Source organism: Sarcophilus harrisii, chromosome 2 (assembly GCF_902635505.1).
Source record: "Sarcophilus harrisii chromosome 2, mSarHar1.11, whole genome shotgun sequence".
NCBI lineage: Eukaryota > Metazoa > Chordata > Mammalia > Dasyuromorphia > Dasyuridae > Sarcophilus > Sarcophilus harrisii.
The window spans coordinates 264374512-264401293 of NC_045427.1; the positions used below are offsets into that span (position 1 = coordinate 264374512).

At 33.5% G+C, this 26782-nt stretch overlaps 1 protein-coding gene across 4 annotated transcripts in view; it reads right to left on the minus strand.

Moving 5' to 3' along the window:
- The window catches only part of TTBK2 (tau tubulin kinase 2), a 221075-nt gene that overhangs the window by 165138 nt on the left and 29155 nt on the right, over positions 1–26782 (minus strand). For 3 of the 4 annotated variants that reach the window (XM_031952168.1, XM_031952169.1, XM_031952167.1), the window contains exons 2-3: positions 10943–11078; positions 2218–2365 (exon numbers count right to left, since the gene is read on the minus strand). In XM_031952168.1, coding sequence (XP_031808028.1) covers positions 2218–2365; positions 10943–11011 — 217 coding nt within the window. In that variant the 5' untranslated portion in view covers positions 11012–11078. Of the gene's footprint in view, positions 1–2217; positions 2366–10942; positions 11079–26782 lie in introns of those variants that run through there. The other variant, XM_031952170.1, reaches the window with a different exon arrangement.

A 26782-nucleotide genomic window follows, 5' to 3' on the forward strand; every position in this document is an offset into this window, starting at 1 on the left:
AGATCAGTAGATAAGAAAACTTTGTGCTGACTCAGTATGATATCATGAAAAATATATTTATAAAGGGAATGATCTGCATGCAGAGAGGACAGTAAAGAAACTGCTATTCTGGGGTAACCAATAGTTATTAAGTGATTCAAACTATACCATGCAAGTTATTAAATGTAGAATCATCTTCTACCAGAAATGTGGGCAGGGAAAACTAGAGAGCCTCAGCCTATGTTACCCAGAAGTCACTATTCAGGAATATGACTGACTAGCACTCCTGCAAAGAACTGCTAAGACACTTTCTTGTATTATCTCCAAGTCACTGGGACGGCAATTATCTCTGAGAAAAAAAGATTGAAAAACTTTATCTTGCAATACTAAAAATTAGGGAGAGACTTAAAAAATCAACAAGCTTCCTCTCCTCGTTCCTCATGAATCAGAGGATGATTAATCTTAACTAATCTTAATCCTAACTAGTTGATGATTTTGATTTTCAAAAAGTTGCACAGTCCATTAAACATTTTTAATATAGGTTAACAAATGGCAGATCACAATACTTTAGATAAATCAAAAGTAGCTTCTTGTCAGGAAAAAAGCAAGGAAAAAAGGAAAAAAAACACCACCATGGTGTTTCAACTATTAAACATAAGACTTATTTATTTACAGGTATCAGGTGCTATGTTTATTGAGAAAAGAATGATATAAATTATGTTGTGAAAGGAAAATAAACATTGTAAACATAGTCATACAAAAATACTGTTAATAACCTAACATCAGATGTACTGGTTTACCCCATAGGGATAACAGTTTTTGCCAACTCAATCTTCTCTAACTCAGTTCCCAGCACTGAATTGATTAGTAAAGAGTTAAAAGTAGAATATTCCATAGTCACAATCTTGGGGTCATTAGCATCTTTCTCTAACAAAATAAGCTAAGTAACACTGACAGCCAAGCAACCTAGAAGTTTGTTTGTTTGTTTGTTTTGCTGAGGCAATTGGGATTAAGTGACTTGCCTAGGGTCATACAGCTGGGAAGTATTAAGTGTCTGAGGCCACATTTGAACTCGAGTCTTCCTGACTTCAGAGCTGCTGCTGTCTCCACTGCGCCACCTAACTGCCTCCAACCTAGAAGTTTGGCAAGAGAAATTTTGACTTGTAGAATTTATGAAACCCCTCCTTCTTTTAACAGAATGGAATGCTAAACAAGGAGATGTTGAAAAAAAAAAGTCAACCTATAATGAGAACAGATTTTTGACTTACAAATCTTAGTTTTCAGGATGTGATTTTTTCATACTATCATTACATGGAGTACCAAGAGCCCATTACTATATTTAGTTTCTTTAAGTTAACTAGTATCTGGTAATGATTAGTAAATTTTTGAGCAAAAAAAAAATTGATTTGTTAAAAAAGAATAAAAATAAAATCTAAAAAAGTCATTAATTATATAAGCCATTTAGATTAACAACAGAATAATCAATAAAAAAACCAAATGTCCAATAATGTGTTTTATCACTGTCCATTTTAAGATAGTTGCTAGAAAAAAAAAAGGTTGTTTTTACAATGAGTGGGGAGAAAGCTATACACTCAAAAAGCTAACATGTATGTTAAAGTCAAGAACTACTACTCTTTGAAAATAAAATAGTAAGAATCAACATGAATGAGACTATTTATAAACCATACTATGATATAATTTGGAAATGGCATATTTATGAAATAAAGGCATACATGACCATCAGTAAAATTAGAAAAAAATATTTAAAAATTAATTAATTCTGTAGGGAAAGAAAGAAAATTTCATCATGATAAAGAATTTTGAAAACCCTATTTTTTTGGTTCTTTTTGTTTTTAATTTTTATTAAAGCTTTTATTTTTCAAAACATACATAGATAATTCTTTGACATTAACCCTTGCAAAACCAAAGACCCTATTTCTAAAAAATAGAATGCTTCTGTCAGTCAATTCCATGTTATCCTTACCAACTGTATAATAAAATTCCCCAAAATTCAAAATTTCAAGCAATATAAGGTACTGTGTCACAGGATCCTATAATATGATATCTAGCCACTAACAACCTAACTTACAAAAGAAGACTGCCAAGCATACATCTACCTAGAAATTTTACCCTATCACTAATGAAATCAGATAATTCAACTAATGATTAAGATTCAAAGGAAGGCATAGAAAAATGACAAGCTATAAGATCAGGGGTATATAAAATAATGTATCTTACCTTGCAGTTTCTTCAACACAGCAACTTCCATTTTCAGAACTTGTTTTGGTTGTTGAGCTGATTCTACCTTCAATGCAACATTTTCCCTGGTGAGCAAGTCCAAGGCGTCGTAAATTTCTCCAAAGCCCCCACCCCCTATTTTTCTCAACTGCATAGGGAATAAAAGTATAAAAGAAGGGAAGGAGAAAGAAAGGAGAAAGAATGTTACTGGCAGACCATGTACTTGAAAATCAAAATAAAAATTTTAGATTTTTCTTTGAATTCTAAAGATTGTACATACAGCTAATTTTATTATGCTTTCATATGATGAAAGAATATAATGTGAAAAATACAATGGCATAAAAGTTATGTATATTGGAAAAAGAAAACAAAACTCCCATTGATACCACAAAAAATACACTTTATCCTCTACTGTGTTTTCCTTTAAGGAATTGTATGCCTTCAGATGTAGATACAGCTTATAACCTGGCCTGTAGTTTGCATCAGAAATGATCCTGACAGTATAATGTCCAGAAATATCATTTCTCCCAAATCCCATTCAAAAGATCGATATAATGTACACTATATATTTTGTATTAAACTATTCAGAGGAAACTTTGAATAAGGCAAATTAATCTTTTATCAAGTTCTTCACAGTTTTTTAATCATTTAAGCACTATAACTACATTCCTTATTTCTTTAACTGAAAAAGTCCAAACTTACAGGAGAATTGCAATTGAATTTTCAATATGCATTAGAGAATTGAACTATAAATCTCTAATGATGGTGAAACACAATAGACTTCATAACAAAACAGGCCAACCTTCTGTCATATAACAAACATCATGATTTCCATTTGTCCCTAACCAAAGTTTTAGGAATTGATACCAAGAAGATGAGAATATCAGAGTTGCAAAGTGAAACAAAAATACTTAACAGGCAAGAGATCAGTGACGAACCAGCAATAAAAACCGAGTAACAGTCAAACAAAAAGAAAAGCGGCAGATAATATCACCAAAAAAAGTCAATGAGACAGTATCTAGGAGGAGAAGCATTCAATAGTTACAAAGAAACCAAAGAAGATGGGGACAAAGACCAATGACGTTAATAGTTAAGAGATCATGAGTAACCTTTGAGAGAAATTTTAATAGTGATAATGTTGAAAGGCAGTTTAAAAGAGATTGAGAATAGACTTGTGATGGAAAAAACCATCCATAACCAGAGAAAGAACTATAAAGATTTAATACAGACAGAAACATAATATTTTTTAATGTTTTTTTCCTCATAGTTTTTCCCTTTTATGATTATTTTTCTTTTACAACATGACTAATGTGAAAATATGTTTAAAATTATTGTACATGTATAACCTATATCAAATTGCTTGCTTTCTTGGGGAAGGGAGAAAGGGAGGAAAAGTTGCAACTCAAAATCTTTTTAAAAAATTTTTTTTATTATTATATCTTTTTATTTACAAAACATATGCATGGGTAATTTTTTCAACATTGACCCTTACAAAATCTTCTGCTTCCAAATTTTCCCCTCCTTCCCCCTACCCTCTCCCTTAGATGGCAGGTAATTAATATATGTATACATATCTATACAGTTATCTTGCTATACAAGAAAAATCAGATCTAGAAAGAAAAAACAAATCTGAGAAAACAAAAATGCAAGCAAACAATAACAGAAAGAGTGAAAATGCTATGTTGTAGTCCACACTCCCATGGTTATCTCTCAGGATGTAGATGGCTCTCTTCATTACTGGACAATTGGAACTTGTCTCTCATTGTTGAAGAGAGCCAAGTCCATCAGAACTGATTATCATATAGTTTTGTTGTTGCCGTGTATAATGATCTCCGGGTTCTGCTCATTTCACTTAGTATCAATTCATCTAAGTCTCTCCAGGACTCTCTGAAATAATTTTGTTGGTCATTTCTTACAGAACAATAATATTCCATAACATTCATATACCATAACTTATTCGGCCATTCTACAATTAATGGGCATCCATTCAGTTTCCAATTTCTAGCCACCACGAAAAGGGCTACCACAAACATTTTTGCACATGTGGGCCCTTTCCCTCCTTTAAGATCTCTTTGGGATATAAAGCCCAGTAGTAACACAGCTGGATCAAAAGTTATGCACAGTTTGATAACTTTTTGAGCATATGGAACTCAAAATCTTACAAAAATGAATGTTGAAAACTATCTTTACATTAATTGGAGAAAATAAAATACTAATAAGCAGGAAAAAAATAAACACTCAATTCCATAAAAAATAAAGATTTGGGGGAAAATAAGAGATTTGAAAATAGTTGGTCATACACAACTATTAGGAATATTGTTGTGAAAGAGAAGGCTACAAGATAACAGGACAAAGTGAAAGCTTAAGATTTTTAAGCATGTTTTTGGATAAGCTGGGAAGGCACTGTAGATGTCAAGAAATTGAGAGGAAATAATCTAACCATAGGGCAAGATCTCAAGGAAAGAGGGCACTAAGAAGAGACTCTGCCCCTGGACTCTAAATAGGTCTAGGCAGTTCACCCAAAGCAAATAAGATTGTGAACTCAGCTCTGGTTCCAGGCTAGCAGTTGAGGGGCCAATACATGGTCTGAGATCTCAGACTTAGAACTAGGCTAAGAAAAAAGCAAGGTTAACAACACAGCACTGCCTAAAGTAAAAAAGAACAGCTTCAGTGAAACCTGGGAAGGCTTGTATGAAACGATTCATAATGAAGTAAGCAAAGGAAAACAATTTATAAAATAACATTGTAAAAACAACTTTGAAAGACCTAAGAAATATAAAGGGTAAAATATAAGCAAGTTAGGGGAATGTAGAAAAATTTATGAATGGGGAAGACTTCATGAGAAGTTTATGGAATATAAATTGCATAATTCTGATTATATAATGGATTCAACATACATTTTAACATGTATAACATATATTGGATTGCTTGCCACTTAGGGGAGAAGGTGGGGGAAAGAGGGGAAAATCTGAAACACAAAGACTATTCAAGGGTCAATGCTGAAAAATTATCCATGCATATGTTTTGAAAATAAAAAGCTTTTAAAAACATTTTTGATTATATAAAATTAAAAAGCTTTTGCACAAACAACAACACTGTAGCCAAAGTTAAAAGAAAAGCAGGAAACTGGGGAAATATTTTGCAGCAAGTTTATCTGATAAAGCTTTCCTCAAATGTATATGGAACTAAGTCAAATTGATTAAAAAAAATTAACTATTCTACAATTGATAAATGGTCAAAGGACATGAAGAGATAATTTTCAGAAAAAAAATAAATCAAAGCTATCAATGGTTGTATAAAAAATAAGAGAATTAGACAAATGCGAATTAAAATAATTCTGCATTACTGCCCACCCATTAAATTGAATAAGGTGACATAAAAGAAAATGACAAATGCTGGAGGGAATATAGGAAAAATAGGATACTAACAATGTTGGTGGTACTGTGAACTAATTTACCCTTTTTAGGGAACAAATTGGAACTATTCTCACAGTGCTAAAACTGTATAAACCTTTGACCTGACAATGCCAATAGTAGGTCTATTCCCCAAAGAGATCAAAGAAAGAGGAAAAGCACCCATAAGTACAAAAATATTTATACTAGCTCTTTTTGGGGTGGTAAGACACTTTTGAGAAGATGTCCATTAATTGGGAATGGCTGAAAAAGTTATAATATATGAACATAATAGAATAAGATTGTCCTGAAAAAAATTATGAAGTCCATGGTTTCAGGAAAACCTAAGACGACATATAAATTGATGTAAACACCTTAAAAGAAAGCAAAAGATTAATTTTCTCTCCTCCATAGAAAGACTGGGTATAAATGGATATAAAATGCTGCATACAAATGTCAGGGGCATTCATTGTGCTATTCTACTTTTCTATAAGGGAAGGTGCTACAGGAATAGGCAATATATAAAGGATTGTAACGTGAAAAACAAAAGGCATCAATAAATTTGAGAAAGCGAGCAAGAGTAAGAGAGAGCAAGAAAGCAATATAGCATTAAGAGCAAGGGAGAGGAAGAGAGAAAAAGTAATAGAGCGAGAGAGAGAGAGCAGGAATGGGAGAGACACACAGACAGAGAAAAAAGAGAGAGAGAGAATAGTGACACAGAAGCTGGTAAATAATCACATGGACATAGGTTAGGTGATATAAATATGAATGGAATAACTTGCAGAAGAGGAAAAGTTTCTGTGTGATAACAAAGTGAAGGTCTGAAAGTGGCAGTGTGGAGTGAGCTCTATGCCAGTTCCTCCTCCTCACCTAGTATGTCAGGGAATATGAGAGAAGAAACAGCCAGAACTGCAGCAGGCAGCAAGGAAGGAATTGTCTGGAGAAAACCTGAGTACCAAAAAATGAAAAGAGTGGAAAAGGAGAAAGATGAAAGAGTTTGTAAATGATAGAATGGGGGTTTCAAAGAATACAGTAAAGGGAGAGCTGGAGGACAGAAGTGGGAAGGCATAATTCTGAGTTGGATAGAGATAAGAAGATTGGAGGAGGGAGCAGGGGAAAGAGTTTTGCCCAGACATAGAAAGGAAAAAATTCAAGAATCATTCAGCAAGACATATAATGCCTTCTATTTTGCATTTTACCTATGGTATTACTCATTTCAGTTTCTTCATCTGTAAAATGGAGAAAATATAAGTGCCAGAATGCTATAGTGGGCAGATAATTAGTCTTGGATTCAAGTCCTAAACATAATGGTTGTTTAACCCTATTATACAGATCTTTTAATCTCTTAATTTTCCCAGTTTCACCCTAAGCCTAAGTAAACTACAGAATGGTTTCTGATCCACGTTAGTCAAAGGAGTTTCCTCATCTAGAGGTTTCCTAAGGGATAAGAACTGGGCCTATGATTTCACCATAAGGATCTTATAGTGAGGAAATTTTTTCTTAACAATGAGGTCAATACCTTCTTTGCTTTTTACAGTTTCAGAGACTTACTTGCTTAGAGGTCTCAGAAGTTAAGTGATTTACTGAAGATGATGAAGCCAGTATGAGTTAGAAACAGGCTTTACTTTGGCCTCAAGGCCAACTCTCTACACAAAGATGAAAACACAGATGTAGACCTTACCCTCCACCTCAAACAGCACCTTTCTTACAGTTGTTAAAGCAGTGGATCAAATAAGAATGTATGAAAAACACTCTGCAAACCCTAAAACATTACACAAAAGTTAGCTATTATTAGTCCTTAGGAGGATGAAAAATGCTTTTAATAGGGCAAATGTAACCCTGAAGAAATATGGCTAAAGATTTCATTTAAAAACCAACACTAGCAAATCATAAAAGTTCTATTTGATTCAGTATGATATGAACAACAGATTTCTATTACAAAGTTCCTGTCTTCATGGAATGCAGTCCAATAAGGGAATGAGATACAAAATTAAGTATAAGAATATAACATGTTCAGTGAAGTGCAAAATAAAATGCCATGAGGTACAAGAGAAAGATTATTGTCTACAAGGGAAATCAGGAAAAGCTTCAGGGAGGAAGTGACATTTGAGTTGAGAACTCCAACTCTTTACAATTAGAAAATGACTTGGCATCTCCTTTCACATCCTCCATTTTTCACTATTTTTCAAGATCTCTCCCTCCCTTCCTTTTTCTTTTTCCTCCCTTCCCCCTCTTCCTCTTTGTTCCTCTTCTGTATATGTCTATCTCTATCTTTTGGTTTGTCTCTTTGTCCCTGTGTCTGTCTGTCTGTCTGTCTGTCTCTCTCTCTCCATCACTGAGGATGAGGTAACCTTCCAAATTGATGTGCAACCTAAAAATAAAAGATAACAGCAAAACAATTTTAAATAAAACAGAGATACTTTAAAAATTATGGCTGGGAGAATTTTTAATCTAATGAGAAATCATAAATATCAAAAATAGATAATTCCAATTATAAAGTTTTTGCATCAATCAATGAAGCTAAGAATAAAAATACTGAATGGGAATGTATTTAATAATTCTCATAAAGGACTGATATACAAGCTATATTGGAAATTAACACAAAAGTTAGAATAACAAGAACTATGCATAATAAATAAGTGATAAAGAGTGCATGAACAGTTCTCAAAATAAGAACTACAAACTATTTACTACCTTATGAAAGATTATTCCAAATCATTGATAATAAGAAATACAAGTTGAAACTATAAAATTTCATTTCAAAACCATCAAAATTTGCAAAGGTGAAAAAAGTGAAAATAATCAATATCACAGAGGCAATAGGAAGAGAGGCATATTAATACATTTGGTAAAAGCTATGAATTGAGCTATGAATTGATTCTGGAAAATGTTTTGGAAATAAAAAAAGTTACTTAATCACCCCTTTGACCCAGAGATTCTCATGCTAGGCACATATCCCAAATTCAAGAAGGGCAAAGACAGAAAGGTTCCATCTATATCAAAATATATGTAACAGGACCTTTTGTGGTAGTAAAGAACCAGAAATAAAAGAAATAACAAGCTATAATAAAAAGGATAAATGATAGTACAAAATGGAATTAAATAATTTGCTGGAGTTCTGTATGAAAAGAGGATTTCAGTTTGTCTGGTAAGCTTAAGTTCAAATCCTTTCCAAAGGGAGTTCAAACCACTGGATGGCACCTAGTGTGCAATACTTTTAGATCTTGTAAGGCCCACCAGAATTAGCTTTGATTTTTATCTTTCCTAAATCCTCTCAAATCCCCATGTGCATTGATCCATTTTTTCCTAATCCTACTGGTACCAACATAATGGGTCCTACCTGCACACCTGAGAGACCTTCCTATGTCCACTTTTTCACCTTCCTGCAGTTCCAGCAATATTTTATATTGCTACCCAAATTCATCTTGCTTATAACACAAGTCGGGTTGTTACATGATGACACTGCTCAAAACAATTTAAAAATTCCTCACTATATATATTGAATTCCTTGGCCATTCATGGTCTTCCAAGATCCGATGCTATCTTACCTTTCTGGTCTTTTCTCATATTTCTACTCTACATTCCAGCCTAAATGAGCTCATCAACTATAGCATGCTCCTGATCTCCCCATCTCTTCAATGAATGACTTTACTAACACTGTTCTTTATGCCACAAATTCCCTTTCCCCCCCCCCAAATTCTGCCTAATGAATTCCTTTTGAAGGCTCAATTCAATTCAAAGATTTACTTCTAGCAAATCTCAGTATTCTGAAATCTGCCAAAATCCATTCCTGCCTTAGATCTTCCACAACAATACTTTTAGAGCAGTTATCTAAGTATCCCCTATTCCAGGATAAGCTCCATAAAGACAGGGACAAAATCTTACCTAAAATTTGCCCATTACTATCCAAAGGATTCCTCAGTTGATAACTTCCCTACAGCACAGGGAATAACAGTGTCATAGAATTTCTCCACTTTAGAGAATTCATTCATTAAGTGGCAAGCATTTGAATTATGTTTAAAACCTAATGAAATAATGTACAATGCTCTGTCCAAAGGAAGTGCTTAATACATATCAAATTTAATTTAATTTTAAAATAGAAATATCCCACCAGCCTTCTAATACCAGTCTTCTTAAAATTTCCTCCTCTTTACCCCAGTCACTGACTCTGGAAAGAGGCAACAATATACTTTTTAATTTCCCCTTTCCTTCCCTGCCCCCCAAAAGTGTATGAAGACAGAAAACAGAGTAGACCTATATAGCTGCTTTTGGGATTGTAATCCCAATCTGAGTCTCCTAATGCAAGGCTACAGGCAAGGAAGTGATCAACATGCTTTCTCATGTACTCTGCCAACTCACTTCAGGTGTTAGTCAATCTAAAACTTCATTATTAGTAAGTCTGAGCAGCATTTACAGAGGAAAAGACTGGATAAAGTGTGTGGCAATACCTCTTTTCCTTTAATATTACTGAACAAAAAACCCCCCAAAGTGCCAATCTCAACATTCTGATGGGGCACTAAGATATATCAGCAACTTTATAAAAGGGAAGGATATGACATTATTATCAAATCTGCAAGAGATAGAAATCTGAGGGGTAATGAAGTCTTAGATTGAGTCTCATATAGTGTTTTTTTTTTATGTTCATATACTGTTTGACATAAAGCATAACTAGGTGGAAGAGGCCAAACAAAAAACATACTTTGTGTTTGAATAATAGGATGGTCTTATTCAAAGTCAAGTCTTCCCAAAGGTATGGTTTCTAATTTTCTACATAATTACCCCCTCTCCCCTCACCCAATCATTTGCCATTCAAAGAATTTTGAAATTTAATAAAATTCTTTTACATATTTGTAAGCATTTTGAAGCTCTTTTTTCCTTTTGGAAATGAAAGTAGCATTTTTGTGAAACTCAATATGACAGAAGGAAGGATAAAAAAGGGTATAGTTATTATTAAGTCATTTTTCAGTCATGTCCAACTGTCCATGACCCCATTTGGAGTTTTCTCGGTAAGGATACTAGAATAGTTTGCCATTTCCTTCTTCAAATCATTTTATACATGTGGAAAATGAGGCAAAAAGGGTTAAATGATTTGCTCAGGATTCCACAGCTAGCAAGTGTCTAGACCAAATTTTAACTCAGGAAGATGAATCTTTCTGATTTCCAGGGCCAATACTCCAGTGGGCTACATACCTGCCTATAAAAAAATAATTATTCTAATCACAGAAAAACTGCTTCAAGTATATAAACAAATTAATAATCCTTTATTGCTTCATTGAATAACATTTGTTGAATAATAATAATTCATACAGCTTTTATATAAAAAGCAGACCTACCACTTTCCATCTTTCTTTGACCAAGATACCAACACTGAGGATATCTGGTTGCTCTCCTCCCCCACTCATCGCAATCTCCTGATGTGGTAGATCTACTACACAGGCATCCAGCTCCCAAGGGTGACTTCCATTTAACCTGAAGCAAGAGAAACAACAGCAGCATATTAGGGTTGACTAATTAACACAAGTTGTACTTGTGTAGGAACCATTACCTTAATTAGGTTGCTTTGCTGGGGAAAAAGATACCCAGCACTAACTCAATTCCAAAAATAGTATTTAATGCATTAAAAAACAGCACTTATGTTTTCACATCAAAATGCCTGCGATGTCTTTTGCTAGACTTTCCAAAAGATATTCTGTTACCAAAAAGAAACTGTTCATAATAATTTATATTAGAGGGACCCAGTGGCACAGCAATAATTCTATGTCAGCAAGTCTACTTGCTGATCTTGTAAATCACTTGTAATGTTATAAAATGTAAAGAAAAAAAGATGCTTAATAAGTATATAGCAAAGAGTACTTACAGTTTAGAAAGCAACTTTATATCAATTATTGCATTTGATTCTCTCAATAATCCTATGAGAGAATCAGAGCAGATATGCTCAAGCTTCAGATGAGGACAGAGAGATACTAAGTGGCTTCTCCTAGATCCCAATGCCAGTAAGGAATAATCAAGGCTCAAACACTGGTCTTCATTCATTCTATGAATATTTATTGAGCACCTACACGAGCAAATGACACTTTGGAAGATACCAAGACAATTCAGAAAGTGAGTGACCTTGTTCATATGGATTATAAACTCTATTATGATAAAGGGATTAGACAAATAAGTATAAGATAAAAAATAAACATAATAAAAGGCTTGTGAAAGTAAAATAATCAAAATACAAAGTAATGTTAATTCAAAAGCTAGCAATTAAGGTTTTAGTTGTGTGTTATTGTTGTTTTAAGCTTCCTTAAGGAAATGCATGTTAGATGGCAGAGTACAGATAACAACTCAACTGAAATCTCCCAATATTTACCTCTAAACAAAATTAATATAACTCCTAAAATCAAATGCTGGAGCAGCAAAGCCAACAGTCAATGTGAGATATTTTTCCAGTGTAATCCAGCTTAGGAGGCAGAAAGGAGCAAGTCTGTGACACTAGAGTAGGTGCCAGCCTAGAGTGGCTGTGACCAACTGCAGCAGCAACTTTGGGAACTCTCAGTTCAGAGACAGTAAAAGAGGCGGTTCCAGAAAACTGATCAGAAAGAGATTATGATAGGCTCTTTGCTGGCACTGGACATTGCTGGTGATTGTCAACTCTATTGCCCATAGACAGTTCTGTGCCACAGTTAGAAGGCAGAGAGAAGTACAAGGGAGTAGGAGCCATATCATAATTTCAGGGTCAAAAGGAGTGCTAGTATTTGCAATTGCAGGAGAGCAGGGACAGTTATCTCTCTTAGATCCATTTTTAAAAATCAGTCATTTTTGTGAAAAGTAGTAACCACACCTCTCTTTAAATCAGACAACTTTAGGAGAAGCAAATACCGACAGACTCCCAGAAATAATTCTGAACACAATACACAAAAAGATTCAAATTTGGCACAGTGCCTCCTCCCCTGCAGGTAAACAAAGCCCAACTTGAATGTAAAACGCAAAATCAAGAACCAGGCTGGAATAATGAGGGGAAACAAGAAAAAGAACTTTACCATAAAAAGCTACTTTGGTGACAAGAAAGAACAAGAAATAAACTCAGAAGACAACAATAGCTACAATTAATACTGAAAAAAGCTACAAACAAAGCCTCAAAATAACAACAACAACAACAAATTGCACCCTAGCCTTAGCTGGAAGAGTTAAAGAGATAGGAGTAGTAGAGGAAAAATTGGGAAAAGAAATGAGAGTAGTGAGAGAAAGTTATGGGAAAAAAAAAGAATTAACAGTTTGGGAAACGGCACAAACAATAGTGAAAAATAAAACAAAACATAATTGAACTAATTGAATTGAACATAATTGAATAAAATAAAACATAATTGAACTAATGGTAAGAGGTACAAAAATTCACTGGAAAAAAAAAACTCCTTTAAAAGCAAAATAAGCCAAATGGAAAAAGAAGTACAAAAACTAGTTGAAAAAAATAATTCTTTAAAAATCAGAATTGGGCAAGGAGAAACTAATAATTACACGAGAAATAAAGAAACAGTAAAATAAAGTCAAAAGAATTAAAAAAAGAAAAAAATTTGAAATATCTCATCACAAAAATGACTGATTTAGAAAATGGGTCTAAGAGAGCTAACTGCACTACCTAAAAGTTAAAATCATAGAAAAAGCCAAGACATCATCTTTCAAGAAATTATCAAGGAAAATAGTTCTGTTATTCTAGAACCAGAGGGCAACATATAAAAGAAATAAAATAGAAAGAATCCAAACTTCACCTTCTGAAAGACATCCCAAAATGAAAACTCCCTAGAATAGTATAGCTAAATTACAGAGCTCCCAGATCAAGGAGAAAATAATGAAAGCAGCTAAAAAACAATTCAAATGTTGTGGACCACAGTCAAGATCACACAAAATTTTAGTGGCTTCTATGTTGAAGGAACAGAGAGCATGAAATATAATATTCTGAAAGGCAAATCAGATGGGATTACAATAAGGAATAACCTATCTAGCAAAATTGAGTGTAATAATACTTCAACTAAAAAAAATGATATTTAATGAAATATAAAGGACTTTCAAATAAATATTCCTGATTGGAAAAAAACCCAGAACTGAATAGAAATTTTTTTTCACGAAACTCAAGAAAAGTATAAAAAATGTAAACATGAAAGAGTAAATCATAAGGGACTCAAAAAAGTCAAATTATTTACATTCTTATATATAAAGATGATACATGTAATTCCTAAGAACTTAATCATTATCAGGGAAATTAAAAGAAATCTACATATATAGAGAACATAATAAGTCCAAGTTGATTATGTTGAGTTGAATTAAAAAAAATGGAGGGATAAAAAGAGGGATACACTGGGAGAAGAGGAAAGGAAGAAGAGTGTAAGAAAGGTTTACAGTAGAGAGGGAAATGGAGGAGAGAGGATTGATGGACAAAGCTTGATCTTCACTTTCATCAGAACTAGTTCAAAGAGAAAAAAATATATAATTAGTTGGGTATAAAAATGAAGAAAATCAAAAGGGAAATAAGAAGGGAAGAGAATAATAGATGGGATAACAGAGTAGGAGAGATAATTAAAAAGGGCAGATTAAGGGAAGCAGTGGCTAAAAGCAAAATAGATTTTGAGGAGGAACAGGATAAGAAAAGAGAGAAGGATAAACAAGAAAATAAAATGGAGAAAATATGTTTAACTGTGAAAGTGAATGCAATAAGCTCACCCATAAAACAAAAACAGATGGCAGAATGAATTAGAAATCAGAATCCAGAATATTTTGCCTGTAAAAGACACATTTGAAAGACACACACAGATTTAAAATAAAGAGATTGAGCAGAATCTTTTTACTCTAGATGGAGTAAAAACGGCAAGACTAAAAATTATGATCTTAGACAAAGCAAAAGAAAAGACAGACCTAATGAAGAGATAATGAAGGAAACCACATTTTGCTAAAAAGGTACCATAGACGACAAAGAAATATTTTTTACATCAAGTTTCTTTGATAAAAGCTTCATTTCTCAAATATATAGGGAACAGAGTCAAATTTATTTTTAAAAAATTCCAGAATTGATAAATGGTAAAAGTATATAAAAACATATATAAACAGGCAGTTTTTAGGGGGAAAAATCAAAAGTATATAAATTTATAGGAAAAAAGTTCTAAATCATTACTGATTTAAGAAAGGCAAATTAATAAACCTCACACCTATCAGAAAATACAAATGTTGAAATAAGTGAAGATAAATAGATATACTAATAACCTGCTATAATTATAAACTGGTCTAACCATTATGGAGAATATTTAAGAACTATACCCAAAGAAAAATAAAACTATATATTCCCTTTGACTCAGCAATACTATTACTGGGTTTATACTCCAAAGAGAACAAAGAAAAAAGAAAAGGACCTATATGTATAAAAATGCTTATCTTTTTGTAGAGGCAATGAATTTAAAATTGAGGGGATAGCCATTAAATGGGGAGTACATGGTTAAGTTTTGGTATATGATTGTTTTGAACTACTATTGTGCTATAAGAAATGATGAGATGAATGGTTTCAGAAAACCCTGGGAAGACTTATATGAAATGATGCAGAGTAATATGAAAAGAACCAGGAAAGAATTGTGCACAGGAATAGAATATTGTAATGATGATCAACTATGAAAGACTACGCTGATCAATACAATGACCCCCCCCAAAATTCCAAAGGACTCATGATTAAAAAAAATGCTATTTACCTCTACAAAGAGGCCTGATAAACTCTGAGTACAAAGTGAAAGATAATTTTTTCATAATTTCACATGTTTAAAAGATTCCATTTGCTTGCCTTCTCAGTAGGTAGGAAAAGGGGAAGAGGCAGGGAAATAATTTAGAATTCAAGTTTAAAAAGAAAAGAATGCGTAAAAATTAATCTTTTTTTTAAAAAGAGAGAAAAATGGGAGAGCTAGAAGGAAGGAGAGGATTATAGGTAAAGGAAATAGCCTGTGGCTAAGTATAATGGCAGTGCTTTCTTCTAATTAATCAAATTGCATGTCCAATATCTTCCCCTTACCTATATAGCAACTTATAATTAAGGAATTTATACTAAGTTCAAAGGCATGCTTAAAATTCATAAATGTTAGAAAATATATTAAATAACAGGAAGAAATGACAAGGTCAGACTACTTTCTTGGAATAAATTCTTCCTTTGGACAATTTCTCATGAACTAAAATATCCTAAATTTAACTCAATGGCTCTTGATTAATTTGACAAGTATTAAAGCACTTGTAAATCTACACAGCTGTTGTGCTGACTTCATTGCTGTATGCCTGTGAAATTTGGACAGTCTATCAATGACATGAGACATACCATATCTCAGGAAGATACTGAAGATTAATATACCAGATACTTTAGTTTCCTCTAACGTTGAATTATCAAACATTCAAACTGTATTGCAGAAAACCCAACTCTGATAGGTTGGCCATGTAGCTCAAATATCAAATGCATACCTGTAAGGTTAGCAGATGTTAGATTTCAGCATAATAGAGTAATGGAAACTCTCTCACTCTTATTTCCTGAGTTGGAGTGGTTCTGAAAAAAGGGAGATAACTGAACTAGAATTTTCCCATTCTTCAGCTAGCCTTCATAATAAGGATATTTTTAATATCCTGGTCTAAGGACTTACAAAAAACCCTACAATTCCCTCTAAAATAGTACCTTTGTTCTAACATTTCAATCACATCCAACTATTTGTGACCTAATTTGGGGTTTTCTTGGCAAAGACATTGGAATGATTTGCTATTTCTTTCTCCAATTCATTTCACAGGTGAGGAAACTGAGGCAAATGGGGTTAAGTAACTTGCCTCAGCGAGTGTGTGAGACCTGATGGAACCAGATGAGTCTTCCTGACTTCAGGCCTGACATTTTATAGACTGTGCTACCTAGCTCCCCCCTTAAGATAACATAATAACATTAATTCAGACATCACTAATTTAGTATTTGAAATAATGAGGACATGACAAAATAATGGAGTTCCCTCTAGGTAACACTCCTACAATGAAGCATTTTGAGAGAAAACATAAGTGGTATACACTGACAAATAACACGAAACTATCTTATTAAAATTTTTGCTGCAAAAGTATTTTTATATTTAATTAAAAAATAAAGATGTTTTATTCATTTTATCATACCTTTAGAACTATCATATTTTCATTGCCATCACTACTAAAATCAAGACTGCAGGCTTCATTCAGTTTTTATACAAGTCAGCTCTGAGAGGAAATATAGCCTATATCTGAACCAAAATCACATACATAATACTGAAGGAAAAATCTGAAGTTAAGAGACAATCCTGAATACTCTTTAAAAAATGGAATAGTGACTACTTGTCAGGCACAACAGGAATTTCTTTTGGGTATGAATTGGACTAGTTGGTTGCTCAAAGTCCCTTCCAACTCTCAAATTCTGATTATATACTTATTATGTAATTTTTAAATGATATTAATAATAAGAATATTTCCAAAAAGTTCTGTTCTGATGGAAAAAACCTTGTTTTTCAAAAACTATGCTGCTGTTCAGCAAGTAAAGGCTCTAATAAGTGTTACCTTTCTGAGTCTACTATCTGAGAATCAACTAAGTATAGAGGTATTCATTGCCAACAGGTTAGCCATCAAATGGTGAATTATTTGACCTGGAAATCTAAGAGGATAAAAATGTCAAAAAATTTCAAACCTGAGTAGCTCTCTCCTTCTGCTTTTGCATAGGTGATTAGAGGAATGTTAGAAAAGGGTAAATAATGAAATAATAAAAATATGAAATAAGATTATATAATGAAAAAATCATACAGTAGGAAGCAGGGAATACTAAAGAATCAGTTTTTAGACCATCTGTAAATATTAACAATTCCCGGGATTCTAAATGTGAGATCTTTTTCTGACAACAACAAAAAATTTCCATACTATTGAAAAAATAAAACATGTCAATATCCATATTCTCATGATAAATAAAACCAAAAGAAACACGTTGTAGCTAAATCAAAGGATGGCTCAAAGATTCTCTTTGGAGAGGTAAATAAGGAAATTAAACTTTTTTCTTTGTGTATCAAAAGGTAACAAGGTACATCACTGATATGCTTTGGTCACCTCATCTTTCAGTACTTATGCTGTATGTAAATAAAAAGACTACCATGAAGAAACCTGAAATTTGTGAGCCAAAATCTGGTGCAGATGAAGAGGAAAAGAAATTGTATAAAGAACTGAGCAAATGCCCCCCAACTATATCAATATATATTTGTGGCTTCAATATAAAGGTGGCACAGGGGACAATGGGGAAAAGTATGTTGGATAAATATGACTAATGTTTAACAAATGGAAGAGGCTAAATTGAACACACAGAAGTCTCACATCTTTCAGAGATACTTTCATCCAGAAGGGTCACAAGACACTACATATGGAAACCATTATAGAAAGGAAGGAAAAAAGGAAGGAAGGAAGGCAGGCAAGAAGGGAAGAAGGAAGGGATGAAGGAGGAAGGAAGGAAGGGAAGAAAGAAGGGAGGGAGGGAAGGAGAAAAGGAGGAAAGAAGGAAGGGAAGGAGGGACAAAGGGAGGGAGGGAGGGAGGGAGGAAGGAAGAAAAGAAGGAAGGAAGGAAGGAAGGAAGGAAGGAAGGAAGGAAGGAAGGAAGGAAGGAATTGATGGCTTGATCTCAGAGAAGAGATACAAGAAGATATCTATTCCCACTATGGAGAGGTGGAGACAGGGATCTATAAGTGAGAATCAAAACTTTACTTTTCCTCTTTTAAAAAATGTATATAAGTGAATGTTATGGAATATTATTGTTCTGTAAGAAATGACCAGCAGGACGAATACAGAGAGGATTGGCGAGACTTACATGAACTGATGCTGAGCAAAATGAGCAGAACCAGGAAATCATTATATACCTCAACAGCAATACTGTATGAGGATGTATTCTGATGGAAGTGGATTTCTTCAACATAGACAAGATCTGACTTAGTTTCAATTGATCAAGGATGGACAGAAGCAGCTACACCCAAAGAAAGAACACTAGGAAATGAATGTAAACTGCTTGCATTTTTGTTCTTCTTCCCAGGTTATTTATACCTTCTAAATCCAATTCTCCCTGAGCAACAAGAAAACTGTTCAGTTCTGCACACATATATTGTATCCAAGATCTACTGTAATCTATTTAACATGTATAGGACTGCTTGCCATCTTTGGGGAGAGGGTGGAGGGAGGGAGGGGAAAAATCAGAACAGAAGTGAGTGCAAGGGATAACGTTGTAACCCTGGCATGGGTTGTCAATAAAAAGTTATTTAATTAAAAAATAAATAAATAAATAAAAATTAAAAAATAAACAAACAAACAAACAAACAAATAAATAATGCATATAAGATATGTGTCTCTGGGATGGGAGAAAGGGGAAATGATATAGGAGAAATATAAATGATAAAGTTAAAGATAATTTTTTTTCAAAAATATATGAAACTGACAGTATCTTTATGAGATAATGATTATTAGAGGAATCAAGAGAACCCAAAGAAACATTTAAATATGAAAAAAGTAGTATTTGGATAACTGGGGTATTTCTTAAAGAGTCAGGCATTTGCTCTGATTCTTTTCTGTAGGTCATACTTTCTGGTCCTTGGTGAATCATATGCATTTTGCTGAGATGATGCAGCAATTCCTGATTGGTCTGCAATGATGAGAAGTGCACTGAAGATAAATGTCAAAAGCCAGGAAGAACCATTTAATTGGTGAAATTTATGGGGGAAATGCCTTTTATCTTAATTGTGATGTAGAATTGGTAATCAGTTCATTTACTCCAACACTATATGCTTATCTGGGTCAGGCATTGCAGATGCCCACTGCAGATGGACAACCAGTTGGGCCCAAAATTGAACAGAAGGAAGAGAGCAGGATGGATTACATTGGGGAATCTGTACAGTCTTTTCAGTCTTTTTAATGATCCCAACCTGCTCAACCTAAAAACCAAAAATTTAATACAAATGTTTTCCCAGTGATGCTTTGTGGGTTTTGAGTCTTAAACACATCATAATCTTTGAAAAATAATCAAAGATGGAGATAATCTAAAGGGCAATGAAAAGTCAAGAGAGTGGATACATTTGTTGTAGTATTTCCTTTTTTTTTTTTTTTTTTTTAGATGTTAAATATATTAAAATATAACTTAGATACACAATAAGTATACATGACCAAAACATTATTTTGCTGTACAAAAAGAATCAGACACTGAATTATTGTACAATTAGCTTGTGAAGGAAATCAAAGATGCAGGTGTGCATAAATATAGGGACTGGGAATTCAATGTAATGGTTTTTAGTCATCTCCCAGAGTTCTTTTTCTGGGTATAGTTAGTTCAGTTCATTACTGCTCCATTAGAAATGATTTGGTTGATCTTGTTGCTGAGGATGGCCTGATCCATCAGGACTAGTCATCATCTAGTATTGTTGTTGAAGTATATAATGATCTCCTGGTCCTGCTGTATTTCCAGTGAAATATAGGAATAATGAATGAGAGCTTAAGTTCTGTACTTTTTTTCTAGAAAATCTAAAAAGATCTAGAGGAAGGTCTCCACTACACTGAGTGAACATGGACAAGAAACAAACAGGATAGAAAGTCATGAAAAAGTGAAAATCTGCTATGATGAAAAGAATACACAACAGGAATATGATTACTTCAATCCCCCACTATTAGTTATTTTAGTTATTAGTGTAATGGTATTCCTAAACTGTAGCAGCTCCCTTTTCCTGAAGTTTGTAAGGTATTATGCATTAATCATATCCAGGATTTAAATTCCAACAATATAAAGCAAAGCCATTCACCATGAGTTCCTAATTCTCGTTTTCTCATCTCACAATCCTTTGATATCCTTCTGTACTCTCTTCCTTTTAATTCCCATCCCTGAAGAAGAAATGGTCATTATCCTTACCAAGGCCCAACGTCCTAGATGGACTTAGCAAGGCCAACCTGTTTTGATTTTATTGACTTCTCTCTTTTCCAGAAGATGCTTCTTACTGTCACATTCTTTCATCATTATCATCATTCTCTCCAAATCCTGGTTCCTTTTTGCTACCTATAAACACACTTATCTCCCTCATTTTTTTATTATTATTATAGCTTTTTATTTACAAGTTATATGCATGGGTAATTTTTCAGCACTGACAATTGCAAAACCTTTTGTTCCAATTTTTCCCCTCCTTCCCCCCACCCTTTCCCCCAGATGGCAGGTTGACCAATGCATGTTATATATCTTAAAGTATATGTTAAATACAATATATGTATACATGATGTCCATACAGTTATTTTGCTGTACAAAAAGAATTGGGCTTTGAAATAGTGTACAATTAACCTGTAAAGAAAATCAAAAAAGCAGGCGGACAAAAATAGAGGGATTAGGAATTCTATGTAGTGGTTCATACTCATTTCCCAGAGTTGTTCTGCTGAGTGTAGCTGGTTCAATTCATTACTGCTCTATTGGAACTGATTTAGTTCATCTCATTGTTGAAGAGACCCACATCCATCAGAACTGATCATCAATTGTTGTTGAAGTATATAATGATCTCCTGGGTCCTGCTCATTTCACTCAGCATCAGTTCATATAAGTCTCTCCAGGCCTTTCTGAAATCATCCTGTTGGTCACTTCTTACAGAACAATAATATTCCATAACATTCATATACCACAATCTATTCAGCCATTCTCCAGTTGATGGGCATCCACTCAGTTTCCAGTTTCTGGTCACTACAAAGAGGGCTACCACAAACAGGTCTCTTTCTCTTCGTTAAGATCTCTTTGAGATGTAAGCCCAGTAGAAACACTGCTGGATCAAAGAGTATGTACAGTTTGTTAACTTTTTGAGCAGAGTTCCAAATCGCTCTCTAGAATGTTCCACCAACAATGTATCAATGTCCCAGTTTTCCCACATCCCCTCCAATATTCTGCATTATCTTTCCCTGTCATTCTAGCCAATCTGACAGATGTGTAGTGGTATCTCAGAGTTGTCTTAATTTGCATTTATTTCTCTGATTAATAATGACTTGGAGAATCTTTTCATATGGCTAGAAATAATTTCAATTTCTTCGTCTGAGAATTGTTTGTTCATATCCTTTGACCATTTATCAACTGAAGAATGGCTTGATTTCTTATAAAGTAGAGTCAATTCTCTATATATTTTGGAAATGAGGCCTTTATCAGAACCTTTGATTATAAAAATGTTTTCCCAGTTTATTGCTTCCCTTCTAATCTTGTCTGCATTAGTTTTGTTTGTACAAAAACTTTTCAATTTGATATAATCAAAATTTTCTATTTTGTGATCAAGAATGATCTCTAGTTCTTCTTTGGTCATAAAATTCCTTCCTCTGCCATAAGTCTGAGAGGTAAACTATCCTATGTTCTTCTAACTTATTTATAATCTCATTCTTTATGCCTAGGTTATGAATCCATTTTGACCTTATGTTGGTGTACAGTGTTAAGTGGGGTCAATGCCTAGTTTTTGCCATACTAATTTCCAATTTTCCCAGCGGTTTTTGTTAAACAGTGAATTCTTATCCAAAAAGCTTAGGTCTTTGGGTTTGTCAAACACTAGATTGTTAAAGTTATTGACTATTTTGTTCTTTGAGCCTAACATCTCCCTCATTTTTTTTAAAAAAAATCTTCTATATCCCAAAGACATCCAAAATAGGGGAAAGAACCTATTTGTACAAAAATATTTTATAGCAATTCTTTTTAAGGTGGCAAAGAATTAGAAATTGAAGGGATGTCTATCAATTGGTGAATAGCTATACAAGTTGTGCATATGATTGTGATGGAATGTTATTGTGGTATAAGAAATGATGAATAGAATTATTTCAGAAAAAACTAAGCAAGATATATATGAACTGGTGTAAAGTTAAGGGAGCAGAACATTGTACAGAGTAACAGAAATATCATGCAACAATCAATTGGGAAAATTGCTATTTTGAGCAATACAATTCCAAAAGATATATGATGGAAGAAAATGCTATCCATCTCCAGAGAAAGAATTAATATAATATGAATACAGATTGAAGCATATTTTTTTTACTCTATTTTTCTTGGGGAGATTTTTGTCTATTTTTTGGTAACATAGTTAATAAGGACATATGTTTTGCATGACCTGGCATGTATAATCTATACACACTCAGAACCCCTTTTCAGCTGAGAAATTTTTACACAATCCCAGGTATAAGGATATACAAATCAAATATTTACTGAAAATGAATCATAGTTTTGTGATCCTACATGGGTACATGACATACAGTTTAAGAAGCTCTGGTTTATATCAAATTGCTTACCTTCTTATAATAGAGAAGGGAGGGCAGAAGAAAAAGAAGGAATTTGGAACTTAAAATTAAAAAAAAAACAGGAATGTTTAAAACATTTACATGAATTGAGAAAAATAAAATTCTTTTAAAATTTTAAAAAGAAAACCTTACAAGCTCATATCATGTCTTATAGTTATTCTTCTATATCTTTCCCCCTTTCTCAGCAAAATCATCTGAGAAAAGCATCTGTATTCAGAGCCTTTCCTTTACCTCTCACTCTCTTCTAAACCCTCTTCATTCTACTTCTGATTTTATTACTTAGCCGAAAGTATCCTTATGAAAGTTAACAATAATTTCCTAATTACCATATTTGATGACGTTTTCCCAGTCCTCATTCTTCTTGATCTCATTGCCGCATTTAATACTGTCAATTCTCCTAATCTCTCTCTGGTTTTTCATAACACCCACAGGAAAGTTGGGAAGAGAAGAAGGTTAGCAATGAAAGATAACAATTTCTGTTTAGGACCATCCAATTCAAGATATCTATATTGCAGTTGGTTATTTAGGACTGTAGTTTAGAAAAGAGAATATGAGTACAATATAGATCAGGGGGTGAGAGGGGGGGCAAGAGAAGAATCATCTACATAGATAATAATTAGATTCATACAAGCTATGAATTCACCCAAGTGAGATAGTATAGCACAAAATAGAAGAAGAACTAGGACAGAGGTTATGGAACACCTTCAGTTAGTGTATATGACAAAGATAAAAAGCCAACAAAAGAGAGTAAGAAGCAGACAGATAAAAAGAGAAGTAGGAGAGTTATACCATGAAAACCTAGAGGAAAGAGTATGCAGGAGAAGAAGGTAATCAGTGTCACATGCTACAGAGAGATCAAGAAGGATGAGTATTGAAAAAAAGTTCACTACGTTTGGCAATTGAGAGGTCACTTCGTTTGGCAATTGGGAGGTCACTTGTATCTTTGGAGTGTGGAGTTTCAGCTAAATGATGAGGTCAAACACTAGACTGGAAAGGGAAGTGGAGGCATCAAGCATTGACAACATTCTTGAAAGCTTTAGCCTAAGAAGGGGAAAATAGATACAAGATGATATCTAGCAGCAATGATAGGATCAAGGAAATGAAGTGTTTTTAAAAAATGGCAGAAAGATGAGTCTGTTTGTAGACAGCAAAGAAGGAACCAGCAAATTAAAAGAAATTGAAGATGAGAGAATGGGAATGATAATGGGCACAATTGATTAGAGAAAATGGGAAAGGATACATGTGGAGGAGTTGGCTGTGGCAAGGTGAATGGCTCCTTTTTTATTCAAGACAGAAATAAGGGAGGAGAGGGTAGAGAAATGCCTGAGTGATGTGAAATGAAGGAAGAAAAGAGAAAGGATTCTCAGTGAATGGTCTCAATTTTTTCAGTGAGGTATGAGGCAAGGTCTTTGGACTGATAAGAGCAAATGCCATGGGAGGCTTGAGAAGAAATGAGAGGGTTTAGAACAACTGCTATGAGATATAGCATAGTTAATCAATTAGATGGGTAAAGAATGATTACTGGGCTTCAGTGAGGGCCCAGTTGAGTGTGTATCTTGAATATGTTGATTATGTTTAGATGACATAAATCTGTAGTGAACCCACTCAACATTCATTAATTAACCCATTTAACGTTTCATTAATTCCTCCAGTTCCATTGAACATCATGTAATTAGAAGTGAAGATGGCGGATGGTAGGAGTAATCTAGGAATGGTAATATGATAAGAAATGATCAGGATAAGGGATCAGGGGATTCAAAAATAAAAGATATTATAGAGTTGATCTGTTCACCAAAGGATCAAGTTAGGGAAAAAAGGACTGTGTAGAAAATGCAAGGATGAAAAGTAAAGAAGAAAAGGGTGAAAAAAATAAAAACAAAACAAAACAGAAGGATAAAGAGAATGAAAATCACAGTGAGGATGAAGAAAAGGGTTAAAGATCATAAAATATAGGGAAATATGAAATGATTTTAAAAAACTATGGCTCAAATCAAATGGAAACATAAGTAATGATTACTGAATAGATTGAAGATTTGGGAAGTTTGATCGTCATATACACAGCTGCATAGACACTGATGCACATGCACATACACATAAAGCATTATATAAATGTGAGCTATTACAATTAGTAGCATATACATAATTTGAAATGGGATAGAAGACTAGTAACAAAGCAGATAAAGACTTCCAAAAAAAAAATAGCACATGATCAGAGTTAAATGAAGCTAGGAGTTTGAAAAAGACAAAGAGGAGAAAATCAAATCCGAGTTAGGACTTTCCTATACCTTTAGTTATTGACCTACAGCATCAATTCCTACAAACCAAAGAGACAATTCTACTAAATAGCTATCATTTCAAAGTATTTAATGATCTATTCTCTATCAGTCTTACTCAATTCATTCTAACATGTGACTGGATGAAAATGCACAACATAGGTAATGTGGCTTGTCATCAGACAAGGAGCTCCAGCTTGACCAGAAAGTCCTCAGATACATTCCTCAAGTCCAAGTCATTTCCATAATGAAGGAATGATAGACTCAATTTGGTCCCTTTTGGTAAGAAAAGACCCAAATAATTTGTACCCTGAAAGCAATCCTAGATTTTAGAACTAAAACAGATTTTCTGTACTATGAGGTAAGGATTCCTGAAAATTGTGTGAGCCATAACACATTCTAGAATTAAATGCCCTTCTTTATCATATTATGAAATTATACCTGAGAAGACAAATCAAGTTGAATGTCAATACGGTTCAATAATATTTTTGATGCAATTTTAAACAATACTCATGGAGACAACATTGTACAATGGAAAGAATAATGATTTGGACCCATAACTGGCTCAGTCACTAGTTATGTAACCCAAGAGCAGTCATTTACCCTTTCCTGGACCTCAGTTCCTTCAAGACAAGATGATGACTAAGATCCTTCTCAGTCCTAAGTTTATGGTTTCTTAAAATAAGCAAACTAATCACTTAAAGTATAAGATATAATATAAGCTAATTCCTATTTGACATTATTCTTAATCATCTAAAATAAGTAGTAAATACTATGCTAATGAAGTCTAGAGATGTTTCTAAATAGGGAGATGTTGCTAAAACAGACCCAAGGAAGATCAAAATATGGCCAACACACATTAAAGGAAAATTAAATTTGTAAAATGAAAAATAACTTGTAATTAAAAATATACATATATGTTTGTATGTATAAATATTCACACATAAAATATATATATGAAAAATTGCTGTAAAGGAAAAACCTAGATAAAAGTAAAAGTCACAATGCTTTTGGTCCATTCATGATAAACAGATTTTCATAAAAGATGGGAAGGTAGGGGGAAAAAAAGAAAAGGAAAAAATAAATGAGAAAAAAAAATGAAGGAAAGATTTCACAAGAGCCCTGCACTAATAACACAAGAAACAATTAAAACAAAATGAATCATATTCTATTGAATAATGAACATTATTCATTATTCAGAAACGAATGTATCAGATCTTTGGAGAAGGGAGGAATTTATGGCTAAAGAAGACCTAGAGAACATTATGAAATGCAAAATGGACAACTTTGATTACATTAAATTAAAAAGGTTTTGCACAAACAAAATCAAAACAAACAAGATTAAAAGGGAAGCACAAAGCTGGAAAACAAATTTTTGAGCCAGTGTTTCTGAGGCCTCATTTCTAAAATATATAAAGAACTGTGTCAAATTTATGAGAATAGACATCATTCCCCAGTTGATAAACAGTCCAAGGATATGAACTGACAATTTTCAGATGGTGAAATTAAATACATTTATAATCATATGAAAAAATACTCTAAATCACTAATGATTAGAGAAATGTAAATTAAAACAACTCTGAGGTACC